The sequence below is a fragment of the Monodon monoceros genome, unplaced genomic scaffold (assembly GCF_005190385.1).
Source record: "Monodon monoceros isolate NGI ecotype Baffin Bay Population unplaced genomic scaffold, NGI_Narwhal_1 Super_Scaffold_16, whole genome shotgun sequence".
Lineage (NCBI taxonomy): Eukaryota > Metazoa > Chordata > Mammalia > Artiodactyla > Monodontidae > Monodon > Monodon monoceros.
Window position 1 is genome coordinate 32,057,172 of NW_021703772.1, and position 25,497 is coordinate 32,082,668.

The 25,497-nt window shown below is 40.3% G+C and overlaps 1 protein-coding gene across 1 annotated transcript in view; it reads right to left on the minus strand.

Moving 5' to 3' along the window:
* Positions 1 to 13,971: 13,971 nt before the first annotated feature.
* Positions 13,972 to 25,497, minus strand: part of CD28 (CD28 molecule) — a 33,163-nt gene continuing 21,637 nt past the window's right edge. The window contains exons 4-5 of the mRNA XM_029225742.1: positions 19,114 to 20,340; positions 13,972 to 17,404 (exon numbers count right to left, since the gene is read on the minus strand). Of these exons, the coding sequence (XP_029081575.1) occupies positions 20,212 to 20,340 (129 nt within the window). The 3' untranslated portion in view covers positions 13,972 to 17,404; positions 19,114 to 20,211. The remainder of the gene's footprint in view (positions 17,405 to 19,113; positions 20,341 to 25,497) is intronic.

The window sequence follows — 25,497 nt, forward strand, 5'->3', positions numbered from 1 at the left end:
CAGGAAAAAAGTGTGGCTTCTGGGCTTAGCGTGACCTAAATCTCTCTCCTCCATTATTCATAAGGCTTTTCCTTTTTATGGCTCTTTTTTGATTCATACTATGAAAATTCCCCCCCCCCTTAAATTCAATAGCTTGACCTAAAAATTATGTTTCTTGACTCATCAAGATCTTTTAGTCTAACTATATCGTGCCTCACACAGCTGTATAAAGACATACACATGCACGCACACAGAGGCACATGCATATGTATTAAAGATCAACCCTTTGATTCTTGAGAACAGCATTGTGGAATCTAGAAAAATGGTACAGATGAACTGGTTTGCAAGGCAGGAATAGAGACACGGATGTAGAGAACAAATGTATGGACAGCAAGGGGGGAAAGTTGCGGGATGGGGGTGGTGGTGGGATGAATTGGGAAATTGGAATTGACCTGTATACACTAACGTGTATTAAATAGATAACTAATAAGAACCTGCATATAAAAAAATTAAATTAAATAAAAAAAAGAATCCTTGATAAAAACGTTTGGCTCTGACTATTCAGAAATCCTTCTGGGAACTAACAAATATTATTGTCCTTGTTTTAGCCATGCTCCAATTACAGGGATAAGATGTTCTGCAATACAGCAGCAGTGCTTTTTGTGTCCTTTCTTCCCAGTGATTAAACTGTTTAGATTTTAAAAATTAAGACTAATTCAAACCATACTAAGCATGGAGTCATTATGGAATCCATGTTAATAAACAAAATAAACTATTTTGTCTAATGTCCATTGGAGATATTGAAGATGGATAGATTCTGCACCATTTGGTCTGCCCTTCCAGAATAACCCAGCCTACTCTTCTCTCCTTAAACTACTTTGGTCTTCTTCAGGGCAATTCCCTGAAGCTGGACACTGACCTGAGGAGAACAAGAAATCTCTAGCAGGGAGTGGTGATCATCCAGAGAGAGACTAGGAAGTTCACTGATATATATGCAATTACACACTTCTCTTTCCTCTCTTTCATCAATCCCCAACCCAGCCCGTTACACATGTTTAATCAAGTAAATAGATTCACAAAAAACATTTTCAATAGCATGATCAATATGGGATTGTCATTTAAATGCAGAAGACTAGGGTTCAGCTCTTTTCTCTTCTATGTGTGTTACCATGACAACTACTTAAACTCTCTATGCCTGTTTCCTCATCTATAAAATTGAAACAATAATGTCTACCTCAGCGTGTTCCCATGAAGATCAACAGAGTAAGTATATGTGATAGCATTTCAGAAATTGAAAAGTGCTATGTGATTTTGTTATTATTATTATTACTATATTAATTCTCGGCTTCAAACAGGATAAGACTGGTATTAGCAACCTTGTATAGAGGCCAAGGGCATAACCAAGGAGGGTCCTAGACCAACATCCTAAAATGTGGTACAGAACACTAGTTCCATGAGTTATTAATAGATATTGTGTGTGGTTTTTTTAAGTAAAAGGATCAAAATTAGTTGGGAAATATTTGTTTAAAAGGTAAATCCGGTTTTTTTTAATTACAGGACTTCTCAGAACTTTTAATGTGTAATGTAGTTGGTGACACTCCGAAAGGGATATCATCTGTAGTGTTTACTCCAAATATTTGCACCCCCAATTTCTTTTTGTAAACTGCAACCTCCAGCAAGTACAATTTTATCTTTTGCCCACTCTCTTCAATTTCTGCACTCCTATTTTCTGTTACCTAATTCTTAGAACACTTTCTCTAATTTCTGTTTTGTTGGATTTCTGTTAACAGGCAGAGAAAGATTTTCCAAAACAATGTTTTATTGGAGCAAAAACCACACGGTAAAGCCCACTCTATATAACATAGTTACAGGAACTCAAGGGAACAAAATATTAACAGGAAACCAAAACATCAAAAACATGAATTGCACTGTAGCAATACTTACCCCTCTGTGACCTACAAAGCAAGATTTCATAAAGGTAATTAATCAATCATCATAATTTATATTTATTCCTTCTTATGAAACAATACTATGAAATGAAATCTTAATCACAGGTCTCTTTACTTTAGATTTTTAAGACCTACCATCTCAGCTACATATTTTCAAGTTCCATGGTAATTTTAGGGGGTTGTACTCTAAGACATGGAGCTCAACAGGCACTGGTTTTACACTAATATAAAAACAGAGTGCAAAGTAAGTTTTTGCACTTGGCACATTTTAGGCCTTAGCATAGCCTAAGTGACACTCACTTCCTTATTTGGGGCATGAGAAAGTTCCAGCACACTGTCAAAGTCACAAACTTGCTCTCCTCTGTGTGTGCACTCATAGATGCCTGAAGCACACACCTTCCCCTTCTCTCAAGTGTTTTCATGTCTATGAGTCAGATCATAAGTTCTGGGGCCAAACTCAACTCCCTTGCCCCTCTTTTTTTCCTTTTGTAGCATATTTAGTACTTATAATCCTTCCCGAACACCCAGAGGCCACCCAGGTGTAGTGTATCTCTGATTGTGGCAGTTGTCTTTCTAAACTTCACCTATACCTCCCCCACTGTGACCTCCACACTCCCACAGACCCTCATGGCTCATTTTCTCCACTCCAGTTAGGGCAGCCAGGCACAAGCTCCACCTAATTTACAAATGACTACATCTGCCAAAGCCTGTCTGGAGTCAGAAAACAACCTTGAGTTTGATTTGAGTGTGAAAACCACTGTACTCACTTGTTTGTTAAAGGACTTATGAAGATGTGTTAATCATTTCAATTTCTGGACCTCCCTACACCCCCCAAAAAATGAAGAAAAGAAAAACAAGTGGGAAGGAAACCTACAGTGTTGTTTCACCTCCTTTTGTTACCATGCCATGACACAAAAGTTCACAGACTTGTAGAATCTCTGAATGAGAAGGGGTTTTAAGGTCAAGATGGTTTAAAGCACTTAACCCATGATGAAATTGACATGTGTACTAGTGAAAAGAGAGTAGGCTTTGAAGCCACACAAAATGGGTTGGCTTTGCCACTTCCTAGTCACATGGCCTTAGACAAGTTACTTTACTTCCCTGAGTCTCAACCCACTCAAATGAAAAATGAAGAAAATAATGTGCAAGGTTATCATGAAGATATGAGGTTATGCTTAATGTTGTGTCTAGCACCAAACAAATGGTAGCTATGATCTCATTTATTTATTTACTTACTTATTTAATTTCTACATACTTGACAAATGACCATCCAGCTGTCTTAACTTCCCTTCAGGGATGAGAAACTCTTTGCTTTCCTAGTCAGCCCATTCCATCTTTGGAAAGTCCTCCAAGAGTTACAAAGTGTTTCCCTATTGTTGGAATTGCCAACTTCCCAAGGAGGAAGAGACTGAGGTGGATGGCAGCAAGGCCTATGCTAAAGACTAACAGAGGAGGCTGTGGATTCAGATCGATAGAAAGAGAAAAAAATTCAGGCTCAATCAGGTCAACTTGTGCTCATTAGCTCTCCTACACATGTATGCATACCTACCCCTCAAGCCCCCTAGAAGCTTCACTAGCTCAAAATTCAAAGAAGGTTCACTCTCCAGCCTTTCCTGTGTGGATGGATGGGAGGAGAAAAGGCAGTGTGAATTAAAGCAAGGAATCATTATTTCCCCATACTGCCATCTTAGGAAGTTTGGAAGTGGTGTTTAGGAGATACTGGCTATTTGTTCCTCTTATAAGATGTTGTTAACCAAAGCTCTGATGTCAAATAGGTGAATACTCTTTGGGAGCCATGTGTCCATTAATAGATCGGGCGTCTTCCCCAACACTTTGGATTGGGATGAGGAATTTGAGGACCAGCATCCTGGTCCCACATTTTAAAGAGATCACCCTTCCTGAGCCCAAGCAAAGCACCTCATTCTTGCCTTAAACATATATCTTTTGCCATTTTGGAATGAAAGGGACAGAAGCTTCAATCATGTTGTTGAATTTAAATTGGTTCCTCTAGGGTTTCAACTCATTGGTCCTCATTCTACATCTCTGGGCCACGAAAAAATGAAACTCATCTAATGCTCTTCTACTCAGAAGGTTTTGAAGACTGAAAACAAATTCATGATCAAATATAATATTCAAGTATCTTGTTTACAGTATGTCAAACACATGATTTCTGGAAATACACAAGCAATTAACTGAATTTTTCTTTTTGTTTGGACAGAAATGACTTCAGACTTGTATATCCTTCTATGATTCATCATGAGGATGAGTTCAAGAATACACATTCCTAGGACAAACAACAATAGATCCCTTGACAATTGTAAAGATGCCCAAAGTCACAAACACCATGACATACAATTTTCCTTCTTAAAATGCAGCTTTTGCACTGTCTTCTTTAGGAGTACTTCTCCACAGGTCCAAGAACTACAATAAATACCATAAAACAAGAGGCAAACTTTTGTGTGTGTGTGCTTTTTTTCTGGGAAAAAAAATTCATAACTTTTAAAAGATTCCTAAAAGGGTCCATGACCCATCAAAAATTAAGAACACTTGAATTTGTTGGTGGCTCACATATGTAATATGAGCAAGTCTACAATACATCTTACACAGAAAAAAAAAATGGAGGAGGATTCATGAAACTTTGCTAGTAAATAAGCTTATGTGACATTCCAAAATTTTTATTTTCTTTTGAAGAACTAGAATTTCTTAGACCTGTGTTAGACACAAATGGGGTGGCAGCTCAGCTGACAATGATATCTCTAGAAACCATGCCTGTCCTCTGATTCCCTTCCCCAACAAAGACCCCCTTCCTATTGGCACTTGATCCAAGCTAAGCAAATCAGAATAATTCCCTGAAATTTTTCAGGCTGAAAATCTTGAGGAGGAAAGAGAATGAGAGAATGGAGATTACATCTAGAAAGAAGCAGAAGCAAGAGGTTGAATAAAGTCCTAGGAACATGGGGGTCCTTGTTCCATTGTCTCCTCCCTACCCTACATACATAAGCTGCTAAACCCCCCTTTTTTTTCTACTTGCACTAGGTGAAGTCATGTTTCTGTCATTTGCAACTAAAAGAGTCCTGAACTCTTTATTTTCAACATCAGCTCTACCAGTTATCTTCGTTTTCAGGCTCCTTCTCAGTAAAGGAACAAAGATACCCTCACAAGAAGAAGATATCTGCCCTGGCATGCTCTTAGCGGAGTTCATTCTCTGGGTAAGTGACATACCTCCACAGATGAACCTCATGGGCAAAAATTTCATATTCACATCTAAGAACAATTACAAATTACCATAAGACATGGGCCCTGATGGTTCTCAACAAGTTGAAAGAAAGAGACTATATAAAGCAAAATGATTAAAAATGTAGCTCTGGAAACAAATTTCCTGAGTTTGAATCCTTGACAAGTCACTTAAATTCTCTGAGTTTCATTGCCTACAAAATAAACAAAATAATAATAAAGCCAAGTGCATAGAAGAGTTGTGAAGATTGGATAAAACCATGTATACAATGCACATGTTATGGACTTGATATTTACAAGCATTCTCTAAACATGGACCATAATATTATGATTGAAGCTTCAAATGTTTGCTTCTTGAATGCCAGTATGTGAAAGCTATACATATATACATGGCATTTGAAAGGAATTTAGACATTATATGAGATGCTGAATGTTCGTGAAGGGTTTCCAGCAAACACTCACTTTTATATTGTCTTTTGACATCTCTGCCTCCAAGCTTCTAAGGCTATGGAGGGTGTTAAAGTGCTCTTGCATAGCAAATTAGTCACCAAGTTAAGTCTCCTGATTCTAAATTCTATAATGTATCCACTTTGCTTTGTTTCATTGCATTGCTGTTGATTTGGGATATGGTTATTTTAAAATTCTTTGCCCCTCCTTCCATCTTGAGATAGAATCTAATTCTCCTCCCTTTGAATATGGGTTGGTCTTAGTGACTCACTTCACTAATTTCTAAGGCAAACTGCTTCTGTCTGGATCTCTCAAGGGATCTTTGCCCTTGGACCCCAGCTGCCATACTATTAGGAATCCCAGACCAGATGGATAAGCTCTATGTAGGCCAACAGCCTCCAGCTAACAGCATCCTCTGAAACCCTAACTGGAAGCCAACACTGGCTGCCAGACTCTGAAGAAGCTTTCAAGAGGCTCCAGAGACCCAAGTGAGGATTACCAAATTGAGCCCAGTCAACCATCAAACTGTAAGAGATAGTAATAATATATTGTTTTTGTTGTGTGCCATTAAGTTTGGGATGGTTTGTTACATATCAACAGATATGTAGATAACAGAATGGGAGCAGGGGTACAGAGAGAGCACTCATACATTTGGGCACTATTTGTAGGTGTAGGCAACAAACTTCACAGAACCAACTGATCCCCTGTAGGCAAGGCTCAACTGCTCTGCCCACACATAAAAGGAATATAGTGCAAGCTCTGATGATTTGTCTTTGCCTCTCTAATATCAAGTCACCCTGTGCATTTTGCACCAAGAGAAGAATAGAAGAGCTTGCTTTGCAGGAAACAAATCCCCCATAGTCCATTCCTTTCCATTCAGCGCATAGTGCAGCAAAAAAGTCGGGAGCAGCTGAATGCAATGTCCTTTCCCCACAATCTAAAAATAATGGATGCTCAGTGCACTCTGAACATATGTGTATGGATGAGTGGGAGAGCATCCCTCTCCAGCCCAAGATTCATTGCTCCTCCTCCCAACCCTCTACTCTCTCACTGTCCCCAACACTACCACCCCACCTCGTTGCTCAAGGATCTTTACCGTCTATTATTTTCTTATTCCTTCAGCTTTCATTTCTCCATTGCTACTAGATGCCCTCTTTCCTTAGACAGCTTAAATCTTTGCCTTCTAACAAAAATAAACTTTCCTTTACCTTACTATTTTCCTCTTGCTCTTCAATCAGCAAATATCTGTGAGCCTGCCATGGCCCAGTTACTACATCATGTGCTGGACTTTGGAGATGCCATCAAGGAGTTCCCAGACCAATAATAGAGCTCAGGTGCCAAGAAGCTTCTCTTCACAAGGAAACTTCTTGCCATAAGTTCAACTCTCTTGACTGTCTTCAGTGAAGACTATTCTTCACTGTCTGATCACAATTTTCCCTGCTAGGACCTCACCTCTAGTCCCACCAGCTCACTGCAATTACTCTTGCCAAGGTCTTAGTTGCTAAATCCATAGAGCTGGTTTCATCCCTCATCTCACTTACCTAACAAACACTGTTGACCACACTCTCGAACTTAGAATTTTCTTCTCCTTTCTCTTCTTTACATTAAACTATATGAAGTAACAGTTTTTGTAAATCAAAAACAGTCAAATAGCCAAGATTTGGAGGAAGAAAGGATGAGTAGGTGGAACAACAGGGAATTTTTAGGGAAGTGAAACTATCCGTATGATATTATAATGATGAATGCACATCACTATACATTTGTCAAAATCTGTGGAACACACACCACCAAGAGTGAACCCTAATATGAACTACGGATTTGGTTGGTAATGACGTGCTGATGGTGGTTCATTGATTGTAATAAATGTACCACTTGGGTGGGAGATTTGATGTGCGGGAGGCTGTCTGGGGTGTGATGAGGGCACGGAGAGAGTATAAGGGAACTAGTTGTACTTTCACTCAATTTTGCGGTGAACTTAAAACTGCTCTTTAAAAATTCATCTATTAATTTTTCTAAAAAGGCCAAATATCAGCAATTTTACATGGTTCAACCCAACAGTTCTACTCTCTTCCTCTCGGGCTGTTCCTTCTAGGTCTTTTCAGGCTTACCTCCCTCAGTTCCTTTCTTAGCTGTTGGTGTTCTCCAGGGCTCTGTGTTTGCTTCTCACTCTGAGATCCCCACAGGAAAAAGACTTCTGTCATTAGAATCTTGCATATCAGGCTCCCCAAAATGCTCTTCCACATCTCTTATCCTATGACCTCAAAATACTGGGCAACCACCTCCAAATGCCATGAAGGTTGTAGGCTGCATCTCTGCCAATCTCAAACACTGCTTCCAAGTTTGGGGAGGATCGAGTGCCAGGAACTTTCCATCAAAGGAAAAGAAAAATTAGCCTTTTAAATTCTTCCTCTCAGATAACATGAATGCAATAGATTCTTTTATGAGAAGATGTCACTTCCCACTACTGCCAAACATCCTTTTTCTTGCTTCTCTTTGGGTTCCGATTTGTGGTTCCAGAGGTGCTCACAAATTAGCACAGTGTTTGCAACAGTTCCACATGATATTTTGGAACACTTTGCAATCTTAAGCAATTTAAATGATTCAAAATATGTATATCTGTAAACCTAGACATCACGCATGAAAATTGATGCTGATTTTTAACTATCATAGGTTAGGTTTCCTGGGACCAAACTCTGAGACTGAAATTTATTAGAGCTTTACAGGGAAAAAACACTCAGTGGGGAGGGGCAGTGAGGGAAGCAGGATTGGGCACAGGGAGAAATTGAACTTTGATGCAGTTGTTGATGCAGAGCCTCGGTCAATACTACTGGAAGCTTTGGAGCAGGGATGGTTGGCCCCTCAGAATTATCCCAGTGGTAGCACCACAGAACTGACCTACCATTGAACAAAGGCACTTCCCAGGGAGAAGGCATAACCTAGGGTGAGGCAGGTCCCTTCAGCACAGAGCAATTCCTGGAGAGGGAGCCATCAGAAGCAAACACTGCAGCAGCTGCAGAAATGAGGCCTCAGTCCTGCAGGGAATCTGGATTGCAAATCTTAGTGTCCATCACGTTGATGTGGGCAGCTAAATAGACTTTAGATGGTAGAACTGCAAATTCTATAACATTTATTAAAATTTTAATACCGTTTGTTTAAATCTTGAAAAAATTAAACAATTTTCATTTTATTTTGTTGGTTTTTTTTTCATTGTCAAAGGAAAGCCTATGAAAATGACACTAACATGGTTGAAAAGAAAAATGTATACAAGCCAGAATTTTGGCCAAAAATAGAGAAGTCACATATGTCTCACTGTTTATACTTGGCACTGTGAGTTGTGAGTTCAAATGTGCTGCAAGTAATGACATTCTTTGGAAGAACTCAAAGATTACGCACAAAATTTTATGGCTCTGCAAAAGACAGAAATCTTGATGAAACACATAGCAAATCTGACCTTATAACTGCTTTGAACACATGATAAGAATGCCCACTAAATACTATTACACTAAAGCAATTAGACTTAACTAAGTCTAAAATAGATGATACATTAGAATAATTATGTGAAACAATAGAAAATTCTCAAATAAAGAGCAAATTGTGGTCTTTGTTAGAAAATGAAATTATTTCTATACTTGTTCTGATTAGTTATTTGGTATGAACTATTGTTTATTATTTATTATAAAAATAAAGAGATCTAAATGTGGATGTTTTATTTTTAAAAGAAATTTGAAGTATTTTCATTTTAGAGTAAATTATTTTTCTAGATGAAGAGAAACTACATGTGGAAAAATGCAAAAAAAAAAAGTGGCATTTTAATTAAGAATAAAGAAATTAGGGCTTCCCTGGTGGTGCAGTGGTTGAGAGTCCGCCTGCCGATGCAGGGGACACGGGATCGTGCCCTGGTCCGGGAAGATCCCACATGCCGCGAAGCGGCTGGGCCTGTGAGCCATGGCCACTGAGCCTGTGCGTCCAGAACCTGTGCTCCGCAGTGGGAGAGGCCACAACAGTGAGAGGCCCGCGTACCGCAAAAAAAAAAAAGAAAGAAAGAAAGAAAGAAAGAAATTAGAACAAAAACCAAATCTGTGTGCATAGATGTGAAGGAGAAGATTCACCTATAAATAATCCTGAAACTAATTTTTCTAGAGACTATTTTCTGGCCATTTGAGATCAAGGCACAATCTCAATTGAGACTAAGAATGACAACAAATATAGATAAGTTGTCTCATTGAACAGGAACCCCAAAGAAGATCAGTGTTGCCTGGGGAACCACTACCAGAAGCTAAGAGAGACTGAAAGGATAAGGGTCCAGGCCCAGTAGACCTACTTTGACCTTCTGATAAGATTTCATTAGAAGAAAAATGGGGAAGGATTCTGCTACTTAAAGAAAAAATTTAAGCCACTGATCTAAATTAACAATGTGATTTTTTAAATTTATATTTTTTATTATAAGTATATTTTGAATTTTAAATTTTAATATTTTTTGAAATATTTATTATTTTATATCTACTAAGACCTATCTTTCCTATTGGCCCCTGCAGTTTAGGGTGGCATTTGGGAACACAGGGGTAAAAGAGACCACTCAGCTAGAAGAATATTGAAAGACTTTCCTGGTGTGTGGTATCCTATACTGCAGGGAAGTAAGCCATTGTTCCCATTTTTCACATATATATTTTAATTCAAAATATGACTATAAGTTCCCCAGGCTCCTTCCAGGAGGTATTCCTTCTCATTAATTCATGTAACAGAAGGAAAAGAAGGTAAAGTCTTTATGATATCTTGTGTGGGCCTTGAATTTTCTGCTGTTCTATGGTCTATAGCACCCTTAAGAGGCAATGTGTTCAAAGAAGCCAGTGGCCCAGATTCAATGTTATCAGTAACTATGGATACTGTTCCAAGTATAGTTATAGCACTTATTTATTCCAAGTTATCAGAGACTAATTTGAGCATGTCAATAGGACAAGATATTGAGTCAAGTCCTTTGTATCCTCAAGTAATATAATTCATGAGTATTTATACACATCAGTAAATGTGAAGAAGGAGTTACCAGTTAGAATGCTTTAAGCTTTATGCAATAGAACATCCAACTCAAAATGGCTTAAATAATAAAGCTATGCGTTGTCTCATATGACAGGAAGTTGAAGGAAGAACAGATTTAGTGTTAGTTCAATCTGCAGCCCAACAATGTCTTCAAGACCCAGGTTCCTTCCCTCTTTCTGCTCTGCCTACACCAGCATGTTCATCTCAGGCTAACTCCCCTCATGGTCCAAAGATGGCTGTCCAGATGCCCCCTGCAAACACAATGCTCTGGAGCAGAAAAGAAACTCTTCGTTTTCATATATCTCTTTCTAAGAGTACTGAGAAACTTCTGCAGAGGCCCCTCAGAACAAAATGTCAGGGCTATTGGTCAGAATTTTGTAACATGTCCACACTTAAAACAATCACTAATGAGAAGACTGGGACCACTTTTCTGGTTTAAACCAACCATTATCTGCTCCCTGGGACTCCTTAGAAGCACATGGCGGGTAGGTAAGTGAACACAATCAGAGTTCTGTTTGTTGCCAAGGAAGGGTAAACAGCTTTTGCTTCTGAATGTCTGAACAATGTCTTAAAACGTGTATTCATACAATCCGTTTCAACAGTTTAGGAAATGGTAAATCTTTATCAGTAGCCCTCACTTTTCCGAAGTCTTTTTATAGCACTTAGTTAGACCAAAACAGCTTGCAAATATTTATCTAAAGAAAGATATTCATTCATCCATCCACTTATTCATTCAGTTAAGATGTTCTGAGTGCCTATCATATTCAAGATATAGTTCATTTATGGAAGACTCAATAAAGCAAAATTTATGTCATCACTAAATTTATTATTTGGAAAACGCCAAACTTTAAAAATGATGTAATAGTTTCTCATGCTGTAATGTGAAGGTGACTTTCAAATTAAATTCACCCAAGTTCCACAACATTTTCAAGGTTTCTAGCCTAAACTTACAAATAAAATTTTCTTAAGAGAAAGTAATGGAAACAATTTGGATAAAGTATTGAATTTAAGAGTTACAGGGGAATTCCCTGATGGTCCAGTGGTTAGGACTTGGTCCTCTAGATGCCAGAGCCCCGCTAAGATCCCACAAGCTGTGCTGTGCAGCCAAAGAAAAAAAAGGAAAAAGAAAACAAACCCAAAAAAAGAGTTATAGGAAATGGTAGATTTATTCCAATAATCCTGATTGAAAAATATCAAACATAAAATATTTATGTCTGTAAAATATGGGAATGTGATGATGGGAGAAAACCCAAAACAATGGCATTTATTTTGGGAAGATTATCCTGGAAGAGTTATAATAACAAATTTGAAAACTATTATAGGAATTAGACTTGAGGTTATTTAGTCTAGCCCCTCCATGTACTGATAAGTAGGAAATAAGAGAAGACTCTGCCATTAACTGAAAAATTCCAGGGACATCCTAAGAACTAACCCCAAACCTGGTATTCTCCAGGACACAAAAACTTATTTGTTTTCCTTGGAGATCTGAACCAGGAAGTTTCTTCTCACATTACTCCTAAAAGACAACCCCACCAGATGTATGTCAGGAAAAACCAAGTAACTGAATTAAAATATGCAGAAATGCAGGGAAGAGAAGACTAAAGAAGGGAACCCAGAGAGAAATTGTGATGGTATTAAGAATGATTCTATGTTTTTGTTTTATTTTATTTTAACTATTATTCATCCTGGATAATTCCTGTTTTGAAAATGGGTATCTAACTTATTCTATAAAGAGCTCAGTAATCAAGCAGCAGAAAGGTAAGCATTCTGTCAGCACCTCAACAGCCCATAGGTGTGGGCATTGGAGAAAGGCATGCTCTCCAGGTGGGAATAGCTTTTCCAGGAGAGTAGCTTAATAAGGGGATCCTGACTGGCTTTTCAGCCCCCTCGTCCCCTTGGCTAGGGGCCCTTACTCAGGGCACACAACACATAAATGTACACAGGGGCCATGCATGCTGGAGGAGAAAAATTTGGAATTTCTGAGGTTGTTCACCCAGACCCAGAACTTGAATGCCATGTACAAAGTCAGGATAAATCCACTCTACCAAAATCTTTTTTCATTACTGGTATCCTTAACTGTTGGCACAATAATCTTAATCATCTGACCCTTTAGAGGCAATTTCCTCATCTTGGCTGGACAGATCAGGCTAAATGCTACATTTGGCCCTATTTTTAAATTGCCCAGATGGTGTGAATGGGTGTGTGGCGCAGGGTGCCCACATAGGCTGGGCTACTTCCAAGGACTATTTGTACCTTGGGTGTAACCAGCAGCTGCAGACAGGAGTGGGGAATGGAAGTGAAGGAATGGTAAGGGTAGGGTCGATGCCTTTCGTATCTGAGTAAAAGTGATGTCACCAATTACCCTGGGAAATGCTGAGCTTTACTTTGGATTTCAGAGGGGTCACTCTTGGTCACCCATAAAATGGCAGCCAGGTACCCAACTCCCAAGTTCACACATAGTCACACAGCCAAACTGATTCCTTCCAGCCCTACCAGTGCAAATAGTGGCTGGAACTCAAAGACAAGCTTATAGCTAAAACTGTGGCTTGGGTCCAAGCCCAAGCTAGCAAACTGCAGCCTGCAGCCCAAATCCAGCCCACCGTCTGCCTCTGAGCAGCCCATGAGCTAAGAATGGGTTTTTACATTGTGAATGGTTGGGAAAAAAAGTCAAAAGAATACTAATATTGCGTGATGTGTAAAAGTTACATGAAGTTCAAATATTCACAAATAAAGGTTGATGGGAACACAGACATGTTCATTTGTTTCCATATTGTCTGTGGCTGCCTTTGCACTCCAATGGCAGAATTGAGTAGCTGCAAGAAACCGTATGGTCACAAAGCCTAAAATATTTACTATTTGGCCCTTTCCAGAAAAAATTTGTCAACCCTAAGCTAAGACATTAAACATGTTAGAGATGGTAGATAAGAACATCTCAAAAAATAAGTTTCAGGCAAACCAATAAGACAAAGGATATCAGATAGCCACATTCAAGTCTGAACCCATAATTAAGACTAAGTGATTACCCTGAGGATTAGGGTATTAAAAAAAAGAAGGGACATGCAACATCTACACTCTGCACTTGGTAAGCGTGGAGATAATAACACCGTGTTGCTTGCTGCCACATCTCCATCCTAGGCCACTTCTTAGAGCTGGGCAGGTGCTCATTAAATAGTTATTCAGTGAATGAAAAGGAAGGGAGTAGGAAGAAACATAAAACAATTGAAGCAAGAGTTGCATAGGGTTAGGAGTGCAAAAGGGACCCCAAGTACAACGACTTGTCTACCCTCATGTAATATGTCACGATTCTTAAAAGGTAATAGAAATGCACGTTTTGGAAGCTAACATATCAAATGCTAAGTGTGTGCCCAGGAGACTAAGAAATGACTACGTAAATACGGTGACTGCCATGATGCCCATTCAAGCCCACCTTGTCCCACTCCCTTCCGCAGTCACCAGACACTCATCTATTTAGTCCAGAGACTAACTTCAGACTTGGAGATTAATGAGGGGAAGGAAATCAAATCTGAACCTCATGAAATAAACAGCACCACTTGTCACTGTTGATCTTTGATTAACTCGTTCTTTTTTCCGAACCAGGGCCTCTCTCTCTCTCTCTCTCTCTCTCTCTCTCTCTCTCTGTGTGTGTGTGTGTGCTTGCAGGTGACACCCACACATATCCTTCAGTGTTGGCAGAGATGCTCACTCAGATAACAAATGGAGTTCATGCTGCACATTTTCATCGTCGTGTGTCATCATCACCAAGCAAAACCACAACTATAGGAAAACAAAGCTGTTTGCTGCTCTTCTGTCTCAACTGACATTTCCACCCAGCTCTCACAATTTGTTCTTTGGAGCCAGAGGAGAATTTCAATCTGTCACTGAGATAGCTCTGCCAGTTGAAGTGTAAGTAGAACCCGATCCACCCCTACTCGAAGATAAATTCACCTTTCTGTGACTCTTTGTCCCCTAGAATTCCCAGCATTCCAAAACTTTTCACCGAGTTTACACAGGCAAATAAGATAAGGAAATGGGCTTGGGAAGTCCACATTCTGGCCTTTAGAGTGGCCTCAATAACGAGGTCAGCTCAGAACAGATGAAATATCCTTGGATCATCCATATTTAATCCTTAATGTTTTTCAAGCGTGGAACCCAGTGTCCATACCCTGAAAAGAATGAAAGGCACACTGAGGAAGTGTGCTCCATTCTTCCCTGGACAGTGGCCTGGGTCTCTAAGTGCTGAGAGCCTGGGAATCTTCAAGCGGAAAGCACTCATTCCTTTGGGATGCCAAATCAGAGAAAGTTGGGAGGTCCACCCAATCAGATTCATTCCAGAAGAACCAAACTTCTTCTGAGCACCACTGTTGAAAAGCCAAGAGTCAGTGCCTCAGCTAAGGAGATGCAGATAAGGTAACAAACAAGTTTCTGGTGTGACTCCCAGACCATCCCATTTGCTGTTGCTTAGGGCAGTGGTCAGGGCTCCCATTATGATGGATCCAGAGTTTTCTTTGATTTTTCTCACTCATCCATTATCTCTGTTCCAGACAAGGAGAGGGAGGAGAAAGTATACTGCTTTAAAAGGAATCAATCTCTTTTAACAGACTGGATTTAAAAAAGTGAATTCAGGGCTGCAGCAAACTACACTCTTTGCCTAGTTATGAAGTTAGAACGTGGTGGGAGGTCTGTTAGGTGAAGTCATGAAGTTTGCATTTTATTTCATTTTGCACTTGAGTTTCAAGGTGCTAGAACCTTCTCACAGAACTAGGTTACACTATTTATATTAGCCCAATAAAGGAGTGCTTATTGAGCTGATACATTTAGTGCCGGAGTTTTTACCAACTTATCCTTCTCCAGTTGATTTGGTTTGTCCAATCAAACTCATGAGCTAAGTCTTTCTTGGAGTAACAGGTTTTGGCTATCTTTATCAAGTTTAATGAGCTCCATTTCAACGAAGAAAATAGTCCGTTTGGAGATGAACTCATAACACACCTATGTGACGTCAGGCCACACTCAAAGCACAATTTGCAATGAAGTAATAGGAGTTATTACATGAAATATCAGACCAGCTCTTGTGTCTCTTGTTCAGGGGCCTTTCCCTACCCACAAGAGGACAGCAGTGTGTGTGTATGTGTGTGTGTGAGTGTGATGATTGAATTGCCAACTTGCTCCAAATGCCACAATTTTGTCTGTCGTTGTTCTTTTATTTTAAAACTATTGCAAGCCATTAGCATGTTCAGTTATGAAAAGAGCATGACAGGTGAAGAATCTGAAATTGTCTGTCCCCAGCATTCCCATCCTTGAGCTCTTTATGAATCACAGCCAGGCAAAGCATTTATAGAATTTGTTGGGGGCCAAGGGAGAAAAAATAAAAAGAGCAGCAGTTTAGTAGTCGGATGGGATTTTAACAACAAAGCCACATTTTCAGAAGTCTTAGACTAAAGGCATGTTTAAAACATAGTCAATACTCCATTAAGAGGGAAGTTGGGGACTTCAATGGGAAATCAACTTAATTTCAACTGTGGCTTATTTAGCGTGACTTTTTAAGATGACTCTAACAGTATTGGTTTTCGTCACTGCACAAACATTTCTAAAATGTAAATGAACTTATAGCTACCAGGTTTTCTTTCACCAGGCTTGGCTGTGTGTATGTTTTACATCCTGTCTCACTAAGAAAATGGATTTTTGAGCTTATTAATAGGAAAGTGGAAAACAGAACTGACTCTCTCCTCAGAGTCTGATTAGTACATTTAGACTGACAATTAATTCACAAAGGCCTGTGAAATTCACTCATTCAGTCGATAAATATTTGTTACCTGTCAGGCACTGGTCTGGGCACTGGAGATATGGCAATAAACAAAGCAAAGTTCAATCCCTCCTGGAGCTTGCATTCTAGTTTGGGGAATTAGACAGTGAACAAATAAGTTTAAAAGTCAGGTATAAGAAATGGTGAAATGCTATGGAAAAACAAACAAGCAAGGAAAGTAGATGGGGCTTGGGGAGATTTTACTAGGGTAGAAGGTGACACTTGAGCAGGGACGTGAAGGAAATGAAGGAGCAAGCCAGGTAGATATCTGGGGAAGAGCATCCCAGACAGTGGAAACAGTATGTGTAAAGGCCCTGAGGTTGGAACATGGCTGTGATATTTGAGGAGGAATATATCAGAAAGTATGTATATACTTATAAGAAAGAGATTTCCTCAGCCTCAAGAGCCCTTGCAGATACCAAAACCTGGGCAGTAACAGGTCTATAGCAGTGATGATTTTGGTTCTAGGTTCATCACTGCCACCATCTCCAACCTCCAGCATGTAGTTAAATTTAACACTTTGCGATCAATCCCCAGGCCTGCTGTTGCTCCTGGGCAGCAGTACAAAAGGCCAGGATGAGGAATATGATATCCATTTAACCACCAACATCCCCATTAAATTAGCCATGAGAACTAGTGGCTCAGTTAGTTAACCTGAGGGATTGATGGAGTTAAGGCTGAAGTTTGATCTCTCTGATAGAACATTTACATCACACAGAATGCACAGGTAAGCCCAGCCTGACATCTCAGAGATATAATCCATTGGTCTGATGAGAAGTTGTGACTAAAGCTAAGCAAACAAACCAGAAGTGTACTTTGCTTTGAAATGAAACTAATATTTAAAAGTCTGGATTTTTTTTTTCAAGGCTAAACTAGAGATTTATAAAAAGGGTTTATCTCATACCTTTTTTAAATAACAGGTTTTCTCCAGATTCATCACCAAAAGTGAAGCATACCTGCTCTGAAAAACAGTATTAAAGCACAAATTTAAAACAGGCACATGGTAGTTCAGTAATTTTATCACTGAACACAGAACATAATGTATACTTGGTCTCTTTATTTATTTATTCTTGTTTGTTTGTTTGTTCGTTTGCAGTATGCGGGCCTCTCACCATTGTGGCCTCTCCCGTCGCGGAGCACAGGCTCCAGACGCGCAGGCCCAGCAGCCATGGCTCACGGGCCCAGCCGCTCAGCGGCATGTGGGATCCTCCCGGACCGGGGCACGAACCCGTGTCCCCTGCATCGGCAGGCGGACTCTCAACCACTGCACCACCAGGGAAGCCCACTTGGTCTCTTTAAATTGGTATGCTCATCCCCAAATATGTGAGCTCACAATCAAAAATTATAGAACCACTATTAATTATAAGACTCTTACAATAATAGCAGCAAATTGTTTTCTTCATAATTGCCATATCTGAAACTGTAACAGCATTGCTCCAACCACTGTTCTTAAACCATTTCTTGGTTCACAGTAATAGTGAAAACGGACTTCCCTGTTAACATTTCTACTTTGGTTCTGTTCAGAGTGAGTAAGAAAAATCTAAAGTATGATTCATCTTCAGTAAACCTATTTTTCCCATCAGAAAATAAAACCATTTATTACCAAAGAGCAAATCTTTCCATTTTTTAATTTATTTTTTGTCATTGCCCTTTCTAAAAATTCTCCAGCTCTGTCCTTTTCAAATTCAATCTGATAACTTGGATTAAGGAACTCTGTATGCCAAGAGGCTGGCGATTTGGCGCATGTGTCAGTATAAATTCAACAGTTTTCATCACCCAAGGACTGCTAAGTTTGACCTTCTTTGAAATAATTTAATTCATGGAATGGAAGCCCATTTAAAAATCAACCAAAGTACAATATCCTCTGAATGGAATTATAAGATTTCTACCCCTCCCCATGTTACCAAAAAAAAAAAAAAAATTAGAGAAGACCTCTTTATATACATAAAAGTGAGAGGCAGAATGCTGTACATCTTATTGCGAGCTAAAATATTTTGAAACAGGAAATGGGAGGGAGTTTAGAGGCTTTCAAATTTTGTAGCACCTCATCCCTGGGTAGTGAATTTAAATTTGTGTTATAATAGTCTCTTCCTTCTCAGGTCATTGCCCAGTTTAATTTTTATACATAGTTTATCTATATGACAATAATAATAATAGCTAACATATGTCAGGCATGGTACTATGTGCCAGGGCCAAGCAGAAAAAAAAAAGACAAACTTGAGACATGCCCTCATGGAAATGATAGTATAGGAACAGACATTTGTGATCACTATCTTCATTTTATAGTTGAAGAATCAGAGTCTTAGAAAGGCAGTGACTCGCCTGAGGCCAACTAGCAATAGTACTTGAGCCAGGCCTATCTGCCTCTAAAACCTAGACTTCTCCAACGTCTGAATGAATCGAAGCACTGAACAAATTATAAGGGCAGCAGTAAAACCATTCTTCAAGGTCCCCAGACATACTCCAGTTGACCCAAACTGGAGCCAGAAAAATATTCATGGTGTTTCCAGGGTCTGGCCTTGCCTGGTATCTTGAGAACTTTGATGCTATCTCAAAAGCATCAAACACTTTTCCATGTCGATGGACCTCCAGGGTAAACAGGCAACTGAACCACAGAGCTCTGGAGCTCTGAGCCCTAAAGCACAGAAAGTCCCAGAAAGAAGCTCTCACCATTTCTCCTTCTGCCTTCTGTCTTCTAGAAAACTCCTACCAGATGCCAGCCACCCCTGCGGCATGTGGCAAGAATTGCGTTGTTCCCTTCAGAAGTTTCTCGAGACCCATCCCTCATACTCTAATGGAGGCTAACATGCCTTTTTCACAGTATCGTCCCTTCTCCAGGAGAAGCACTCTCGGCATCCCGCTGTAGACCTCCATGCAGACAATAAAGAAACCAACTGAGCAAACCTAAAATACATGGAACAGAAAAGGCCCCTGTACGATTCGACTGAAATGAGCTGCTAAACAAATAACCCCTCATAGTATTCAAATAATTTTGACATCAAGTGACCTTATTGCCTGACACATTCTTCCTTGGTGTGGGAGGACTACTTTATTCTTTTGAAATCATATTGTGAAGACTACCTTGAATTCCCATCACAGGGAGTAAGGAAAGCAAGTTGGTTTACCTCCCATTGCTCTGAAGGGATTCCATTGGTCAAAATGACTAATAGGACCAGAATTCATCAAAAAGAATGTCTACATCTTTACAAACTAAAATAAAACAGCACTAAATAGGAACTAAGTGACTCATTTCATGAGTGAGAGACAGTGTTTTAAGGGTTTTTTAAATGTTTATGTCTCCCTCCCCCATTCCAACTTATCTCCACCCAAAACCCCCATTTAATCAAAGAGAATGATTTCCTAACCTTTTCTTCTCCATCTAAAAAGTCTTTCGATATCACACTTCACTTGACCGCAATATGCAGGTGAGTTAGAAAGGAGTGGAACTGGAAGCAGATGTCAGGGCTAACAGAATCCGCTCACTTTCAGTTTTCTACCCTAACCTCTCAATCAAGTCAATAAATACATGGTGAGTTTGAATTTGGGCCATGGCACTACACGAGTCTGCCACAGTAATATTCTTTAACTTCATTTCAGAGTCTCAAAATGATGTTATTCGGCCTATTTGTTCAAGAAAAATTAGCATTGGTGGCCTAACAGGAGGCCAAGGTGGCTGGCTGAAGACGAGGCAGTCCTTTCCTATCCAGAGCAATGGTGTTGAGCAGGTGAAGAGGGGCCAGCCGGCTTGCATCTGGATAGGCGTCCGTGTCAGGAACGGTAGGCTGCAAAGTCCCGTGCTGGCGCATAGGGCTGGTAGTGCTTTCGGGTGGGCCCCGGCCTGCGAGGTGTCATGTTCATGTAGTCGCTCTGAAGCATCCTGTTTCTTTTACTCTTCATCTGCAGAAAAGAGAAATGTCACTGTGAAGGGGGCCAGGGACACAGAGGGAGATATCTGGGAGGAGTGCTAAGATTTGGGGGCAACTCTTCAGAACACAGTCAAAGGAAGCTGAACAAACCAGAATTCATTGAGCACCCTGGACTTGCATAATGACCAATCAAACCCAACTACTTTGGACTCTTCCAAATTAACCTGAAAAATCTGAATCAAAGAAAGTATTTTAGAGAAATGCACTCCTGTTACTCTCAATGCAGCCATTTGAACTGAATTCCAAAAGCATATCTAATTAACATATCCAACTCTGATATGTGAATATTCTTGAAGGCCCTTCCTCCTTTGAAAAGGTTGAGCATCCCCAATGCAATCTTCTTGTATTAGTCATTTGCTCAAGAAGCCATTTTTTTTTCATGATAAACCAAAGAGGGCCTTCAGCCCTCCAGAGTCTGGAATAGTCACAATTTCATAGCAGTGGAGTCCAAATTAATTGGATGTTACAGTTCTAGACAACTAGTTACAGTCCTATTCCTTTATATGTATGTATATTTCCATAAATAAAGACAATAGCGTCACTCATCTCCATCCCTGAGACACAGCTCCCTCTGGATGAATTTCTACCAGGAATGAGGGGTGATACTAACCCTAGAATTAGAGTTATACTCACCACGAATCTTAGCAAAGTTTTGACTGAAGGTTAGGAACATATTTTCTCAATCAGTGTGATGGTAAAATTTACATGTTTGATAAAAGTTCCATAAAAATTCTAAAAGCAGAAAGCCATCCAGATTTCTGGATTCAGAATTCTCCAGAATGAAAAAAAAAAGTCTATTTCTTGGCACATAGGCCTGGCCTGATGCGTAAGTAAATATTGATACGTTGGACATGAATGTCATGAGCACCAGAATAAATAAGCCAAAGACTGGCCTTATTTCCATGCACTCCTACCTGAGCCCTTCCCACCTTCCTTATCAAAGGGGCAGGAGTAAGTGTTAAAGGTTGGTAAAAAATGGACCTAAATAAAACTAACATGTCTTCAGGCCTCATCTTTTGAGCTCTCAGCAGCATTCTAGATTATCCATTCCCATCTGACATGCTTCTGCTTTGCCTTCCATGAGGTGCTACCACCCCAGTTCTCATCCTGCCGCTCTGGGGCCACTCCCTCCTTGCCTCCTCTGCAAGCTCTTTCTTCTCTAACTAGCCATTCAGCGTTAGAGTTCCTCATGGTTTGGTCCTAAGCCTTCTCCTCTACTCATGCCATCCTCTCTCCCTAGGCAACCTCGTCCACATTCACAGTTTCAATTGCCACCTATTCACCCAAATGTGTATCTCTGGACTAGACCTCAAAGGTACTTGAAACTCAACATGTCCAAAAAGAAACTCAAGATCTTCCCCTAAAACCTGGTCTTTTCCAGTGTTTCTCGTCCCAGTGAGTGACACTACCATATACACAGTTGCCCATACCAGACCTCCTAAGCCTCATCCTTGACACCTCCAACTCCCTTATCCTCTGTCCCAGAGGACATTTCACAACATCTTAAGACATTTTGGGTTGTCACACTGGGATGAATGCTACTGGCATCTAGTGGGCAGAGGCCAGAGATGCTACTAAGCATCCTACAATGCACAGGGCAGCCCCTGACAACAAAGTATTATCCAGCTCAAATGTCAGTAGTGCCAAGACCGGAAATCCTGATCTGAAGAGTCTGATCGTGAAAAAGAAAGGAATGAAAATGAAGCAATGGATACAAGATATATCACCAAGTGAGAATGAATATTCTTAGACTGCCTGAGTCCTCCTTCTTGTTCATACTCAAAGATGACTGATGATTTGAGCCTGGGTGAGCAGGAGGTTGATGGTCCATCCATAAGTATAAGGCAAGATGATAGGAAAAGTGGATTTGAAAGAGACTATCAATTCAGCTTCGGTCATTGGGGATTTGAGATGATGGATGAGGTTATCTAGCTGAAAGTAAGAAGAGGACATCATTAAACAGACATAATTGGGGGATGCATTCAGGGAGAGGTAGCTATGGAAACCAAGGGGGTGAGGGAAGTTGCCCTTCAAACATCTTGGTTCTACATCCTTTCTATAAATAAAGGACTAGAGTCCTCTTGGGCACAGGGTTATGGCAGGGCAGGAGTAAGGCAAGGAACTGTCTGCCCCCCAAATAAATGTGGAAGGCTGCTGCTGATATCCTAGGAGGCATTAGAGTACCTACTCTAATTCTGACGACTTCCCTTGCCAGACTCCTAAGAGACAGACTTTGCTTCTGGACACTCAAATTAAACTATAGCTAGTTAGAGGGGCCCCCATAATGAAGATGTCTTGGCTCTGAGGTTCTCTGGGTTGCACCAAACTTATGAAAGATCTGTTGCAATCCGCTCCCATGCTTACCCTCGTGCTGTTATCAGATGGCAGATTTAGTCACTTTCACCCTAACTGTAAACACAACAGTGGGATGGAAATGAGACATGCTGGGAACAGTATACAGAACCCACAGTGTCCATGTTCATCTAGCATATGCATGTACGTGTGCAGAGTACTCACCTTACATGTCTCTGTGACTAAGTCATTTAGCCCTTCAACATTCACTGTCTGCTAAAGATGTGTGATTTCAGGACCACTCCTCCCTTTCTCTTCCTTCTACTCCCATCCTTACCAACTTGTTTCTCAGAAGCAGCAGAAAGACACAGGCATACACAGGGCAATTCATTTAAAGGACATGGTCTTCAAGAACCCACTGGATTTAAAGGCAGATACTACCTGTACACACACTATCTACATTGCCCACAGTGTGATTTATAGTGGAGAAAACTGTGTTTTTTAAAGGCTCCTTTAGACTAAGAAGGAGGATGGGTTTACCATCTCAACGGAGTGAACTGAGGATTGAGTGAGAGTGACAGGTGCTGGTCTGTGGCTGCCTGGCAGAGGCGAGCTCTCTCTTTATTCAAATGTCAGCTACAGGTCGAGAACTGAGATAGAATCTGCAGCTGTTCCCAGAAACTCACTCAGCCTAGAACTGCCTACGGCAGTACATCACAGACCCTCAGGAAGTTCCAGAAAACAGCATCTTACACCAAGGCACAACGCAGACCAGCCAAAAATAGGATCCCAGAAAAGTACCCTGGAAATGGCTAAACTCTAGGGATGGATCCCTGATGACCTAGCTGCCTATCTCAGCAAGTTGTTTAAACAGTATCCAGAAAAGATGAGCCCTGGGTAAAAATGCTCTGTTATTCTATGAAATATACATATACATTTATTTCACACCCATTTGGTCAGAGAGTACAAAGACCTATGTTTGAGATGCAGATAAAGGGTACTTCTTATTGGGTAACCTAATTAACCACAAGAGGCCACAGAAGAAGATAAGGTATGCCAAGCACTGGGACTTCCCAATTTTCAGGGAGCTCATGAGACAGAATAAGACCAAAATAAGTTTTCTCAAGACAAAGGAAGATGAACCTCACTAGGAATTAGTAGTGCTGCCAAAGGAAAACATATTGCATTTATGATGTTTCCAATTTAAAAGTAAACTTTTTTAACTCATTAAAAATAGAAGCTACTCTTGTCCCTTTGGGTAATTCGAGTCACTTAGCAAATTAGTCCCTGCTTATAGTAACTGATATTCTAGTGTATATTGACAATAAGTTATAAATGGTGAGCATTACCCTTCTGGCCACTGAAAGTTAAAACAGTTTTCCAAAACTACTTCTTACAAAGCTGGTAAAGTACATTGACTTAGGTCAGCATACTACAGGGGAGCACCTGTCCTGGAAATGTACCCCAAAAGGCACTGCACCTGGCTTTTAGATTAAGAAGTTGATATTCCAAGGGGATCAAGATAAAAACAAGAACTGAGGGCTTCCCTGGTGGCCTAGTAGTTGAGAGTCCGCCTGCCGATGCAGGGGACGCGGGTTCGTGCCCCGGTCCGGGAAGATCCCACATGCCGTGGAGCAACTGGGCCCGTGAGCCATGGCCGCTGAGCCTGCGCGTCCGGAGCCTAAATTCTAATGTTATTGGCAAACTCCACAGAGGCTCAAAGATGAAAGGTAACTAGGATGAAGACACCAAGATCCAGACTCAACTGACATCAGAGGAAGAACTTAGGCAATATTTCACTACATAAAAAGCCCCCATCAGGGTTGGGCAACTTGAAGAAGGCAAGATAGGCGAATTCTCATGATCTGATATAAAGGATTTTCAGGAACAAGCAGCCACTTTGGTGGTTACAGATTTTGTTGGAGGTACAGATTAGGCAACAGGAAGCCTGACAAGCATCCATCTGCCCCCTAGTCTCCCAAAATGGGAGTAGCATTTGGGGAACAAGGGAGAGGCAAACTTTGGCAATAGGCTGACAAGAGTTTAAAAGGATCCCAGGCTGAATCTATCCTTGGCATGACTGTGAAGCCAGGGCTTCCTTCCTCCTCCACCCCGACCCTGCCCAGCACCAAGGCTATAGTAAATAGGATGGCTTCAACATGGCATGGCTTCCAGAAATCACTGATCCATGTATGAATTAGTTAGATGTATGGAATATGCCTTAAAGATAAGTATGATACTTCAGGCATACTCATTTAAGTCCTTAGTTTGGCCTCTATGGGGGCTATCAATTCATCTGTTCATAAGCATTCTTTAAGCACTAAGCTAAATGTACCTAATACCAGATGGATGGTGAATGTCAAGAGAAATAGTCCTCTATCCTTGAGAAGCATACATATCCTGTTGAGGAAATGATTCATACATGAATCTAACTTCTAGAAAAAAATTCAAAGACAATATGGAATCAGTGCCACACTGTGTACATAAGAACTGGAAGTTCTTGAGTAAGAGAAAGGAGAGAAAATAAGGAGGTCCCTGCCTCGCAGTAGATATGGTGATCAATATGCATTCAAATCTAGGCCAAAACTTCAACGTTGAAGAAGGTAGAGAAAAACACACCAAGTTTATTGCATGAACATTTGCAAAAGTTCGTAAACTCCAATTCAGTGGTAAGAGCTCAGAAAAGTCTAACTCCCATTATAGTTTCATAATGACAGCACCATACTTGGCCTCACAAAATTCAACTGCTTCAGAGGAGATAAAAATATGACTCAGATAAACAGACCTAGTTTCCTTGCTAGGTTTGAATGCATAATTTCAGTAGACAAATTTCTCA